This window comes from Austrofundulus limnaeus, unplaced genomic scaffold, assembly GCF_001266775.1.
Source record: "Austrofundulus limnaeus strain Quisiro unplaced genomic scaffold, Austrofundulus_limnaeus-1.0 Scaffold788, whole genome shotgun sequence".
NCBI lineage: Eukaryota > Metazoa > Chordata > Actinopteri > Cyprinodontiformes > Rivulidae > Austrofundulus > Austrofundulus limnaeus.
In genome coordinates, this window is record NW_013953190.1 from 134,915 (window position 1) to 139,000 (window position 4,086).

The window sequence follows — 4,086 nt, forward strand, 5'->3', positions numbered from 1 at the left end:
ATTGTTCTCCATGCATTTTTTAAAAATAAAAACCAAATTAAAATTTTAGTAAAAATGTTTGAGGACCCCCAAGATATCTCTCGCGGACACCTGGGGGTCCAGGGACCCCAGTTTGAGAACGTCTGATGGTAGAAACGATATGAAGTAACGCACGTCGCTCATGTCAAACTCAGACTCATTCAGTAAAAACAAAATGAGCCCAAATCTTTGGATTCAATGAAGACAGGACCAGGTGAATCTCTCTTTCCTCCAGTTTTGTTGTTTCCTCTTTGTTTCGGTGCTTTCTGCACATTCATATGTTCCAGAAGCAGCTGCGTGATGACGTCAGGACGTCCCGTGTAGTTACAAAAATGGTGGCTGACAGCCATTGGATTTGCTTTATTTTTTTAAATTCATAAAAATGGATTTTGGGACATTTTAAATCGATTCTGAATCTTTGTAAATGAAAATCACGATTCTGATGTCAAACGATTTTTTGGTGCACCCCTACTCCCTCCCACTGCACGTCATGAAGAGTAGTAGTCGTATGTCCCGATCCAGATTTTTTGGCTCCCAATACAATCTGATTTTTTAAATGGTTAGTCTTTCTGATACCGATCCGATAGCTTTATTTTTATTCCTTCCCAAGTGACAAGGTTGGTAGTATTAAAGCGAGCCCCGCTGTTCCCACCACGAGAAACATCCAGTTTGCAGATTTTGCAAAGATGCAGTTTCAGCATCATTGTTTTCCATTGAAGTGTTCCCACACTGTGGACATGTTTGCATACTTGTGTGCGTCTTGACTTCTTAACGGCAGTTGTAAAGCATGATGATGCTGAAAACGTCACGAAAACTGGATCGGCCCAATCACGACTAAAGGCTCCTGCACGCTGCTGCCAAACTGCCGAAATCGTGTCGAACTGTCGCAGTTTTATGACGAAAATTGCGTCACTTCTGTTCGCATTGTCGACATTTCTTGTCGCAACCCTCGGGTCGAACTTTTCACCCCTCCTCATAAGAACACATACGAACTGTATGGTGTGATTGGTCAGAAGTTGGTGGGAGTGTTTTTGTTTGTGCTGAAAGCTCGGATGCAGCGTTTACTTCAACCTCGCTTCAAAAAAAAAAAGGAAGAAAAAAGCGATCACTTCCGGAGCCGACTGTTGTACCAGGAAGCAGCGATTTTAAAGTTTTAGTCAAACGACCAAAAGCTCATAAAAGGGGATAAAACAGACATTTTTCACGGTGGAATCTGACTGATAAAAACTTTGGAGCTTAATCCGGGACCAGTTTGAGGATAAACAACGTCGAGCGAGCCGCGGACTTTTTTTTTTTCCTTCCCGCATTGGACTCCCCCGGGAAGGAATCCCATGCAGTGACGTATGCTGCAGCGGGAGGGGGTTTCCCCAGGAGCTCGGCTCGGGGTGTCTCAGGAACTATGAAAGGTTTGTGTGAAAACGAACGCCGAACAACCACGTGACGGCGCATCGTCCGATCGGCTCCAGGCTTAAATCTGATTCTACCCGATTTTCAGGAAACGGCCAATCTGCCACCGATATCGATAATAAGGATCTGATCAGGACATCCCTAATGCAGAGCGAAGAATTAACAACCGTAGTTTTTTTCACACCCAAGTTGTCGGAGAAAAAAATTGTTTTTTATGTATTGTTACCCACAGAGATAATAAAAAATGATGTGGGCTGCAGACGATAAGTTCAACAGGCAGAACCTCATTGTATGGCAGGCAGATATTACATTTATTTGGCTTCACCACATTTATATTCTAGTTATCTGATATAGTTTTATGACAGGACTATGTGCAGCTTAAGCCCCTTAAGGTCCAACTTATGCCAACAATTCTTTTTTATGTCTAAATGACTAATTATAGTTGAAGTACTGGTTATAACATCCACTTTATTTTGATATTGTTGAAAATTTGAGAAATGTTTTTTTTTTTTTTTTTTTGTTGAAACCATTTTTCAATTTATATAAAACATTCTTTTGTACTTCTGTTATGTCCTACACTACAGCAAAAATGCTGGGTTTGATTATGATTACAGTTTTCTGCAAAAGAAAAGCTCTAAAAATTACATTATCTTTGCTCTTTATGATAATTTTCTACCGCGATATATACTGTTAGCGTGAAGGGATTCAGTTTATATTGTGATATGAGTTTGAGGTCATACTGCCCAGCTCTACTTTGAGTAACTTTAGAATCAGCAAGTTTCACAAGATGGGATGATCAAATCTCCTGCAACATTGAGACCTGTTTATAGTTTTATTACATTGTGGAAAGTTTACCCTTTTTGTGTCCTGTTCATTCATTGTCTGTGTAGGTAGGAACCCTTCATTTAAAAACTTATCTTTACTGCCTCTTTGCATTTTTTATTGTCTAAAGATCACTTGACTTCACTCTCTTAAGCAGCTCCTGCCTCTCCTTTCCTAGATGAATTTAAAGCTATAGTCAATTGCCAAGATAACCTTTAACTGTTAAAAAACACAATTTACATAGAATGCAATTCATATAAAGTATTTGTTACTTTTGTGACACACTCGATTATCAAATGTTTAATGTGTGGTTGTATCAAAGCGAAACATTTCTGTCAAAATGTATTTACACTTTGCTTTTATATTTTCTCCTTGTGGTTAAAATAGGTTTGTGGACACAGGAGAAATGCCTGAGACCTTCCCTTACAGAACCAAAGCACTTTTTGCGTTTGAGGAAATCGATGGTGTGGACGTGTGCTTCTTTGGCATGCACGTGCAAGAGTATGGCTCYGAATGCTTATTTCCCAACACTAGGTTTGTTTATTTGTGCATATAGTAATTTGAATTACATACAAGTGTACAACAATTAAAACTAATTTATTAAATTTTCTTCTATTGATTTGTTCAGGCGGGTCTACATATCGTATCTTGACAGTATTCACTTCTTCCGACCCCGAATTCTGCGAACAGCGGTGTACCATGAGATTCTCATTGGCTATCTTGAATATGTAAAAAAACTTGGGTATGACCTTCACTTGGAATGTTCTACTTTGCCTCTGTGAAAGTAAAAAAAAAAAAAGACCAAGTGTTTTCATGTCTATACTGTTTGATTAGCTTTTTGTTTTGTGTGAAACTCAGTTACACCCAGGGCCACATCTGGGCATGTCCACCCAGTGAAGGAGATGACTACATCTTCCACTGCCATCCTCCTGAACAGAAGATCCCAAAGCCTAAGAGACTGCAGGAGTGGTACCGGAAGATGTTGGACAAAGCTTTTGCTGAGAGGATCTTGCATGATTATAAGGTATTTCAGCAATTTAAACTTTTTGAGATATTTAGCTTTTTCTTTGTAAGAAGGCAGCAGTGTGCCTACACCAGTGCTGTAGAATTGCAGGTAGTTGTTGGGGTGCTACCCCAAAGGTTATCCTACGGATCTACACGACCATAATCCGCCCCATGCTATGTTTGTGCCAAAAATTCACTTTTAAAATTTGGGGAAAATCCCCACTTACATGTTTCAGGGGGGATTATTACTTATGAGCAGATTTACAGGTCTTGTCTTGTGCTAAATGAACATAAAAACCTCTCAGGTTAATATGCTGCTTTCATTTTCCTCCTCCTGCCTTCCCAGCTGTTATTGTAGCTGCTCTCTTAACTCTTTTATGTTTGAGAGGCTCTTTCAGAGCCCGACCACCCTACRAAGGAAGCTCATTTYGGCCGCTTGTATCCACCATTGATCTATATTACTGGATCGGACATCACATGACTTATCGTGCGCCGCACAGGTGCCATTTCTATGCATTGAGTTTTGACTCAGAACATCCATGAATGGTGGTAAAGATGAGATGCAGCAGACAGTTACGCAAGAAATATCAAAAAGGGATGCAATATTTTGCCATAAATTGTCGACACTACAACAACAAGATCACAAGATCAAGGTGATTACATTTTACAGGTCATTCAATTATTTTTTTATTTAAAAAAAATGGCAGAGATACGGAAAGTGGGTCAATTATCTTTAAGCTAGATTTTGACAACTTTATGTCTAGGGCTGCCACAAACCATTATTTTTATAATCGATTAATCACCGATTATTTTTTTGATTAGTTGACTAATCAG

General features: G+C 39.4%; 1 protein-coding gene across 1 annotated transcript in view; it reads left to right on the forward strand.

Annotated features, from left to right (window-relative positions):
* LOC106532533 (CREB-binding protein) overlaps positions 1–3,271 on the forward strand; it is a gene marked incomplete at both ends in the record, with an annotated part of 38,082 nt that extends 34,811 nt beyond the window's left edge. The window contains 3 exon segments of the mRNA XM_014028625.1: positions 2,635–2,781; positions 2,876–2,989; positions 3,106–3,271. Coding sequence (XP_013884079.1) covers positions 2,635–2,781; positions 2,876–2,989; positions 3,106–3,271 — 427 coding nt within the window.
* Between the last annotated feature and the right edge of the window lie 815 nt (positions 3,272–4,086).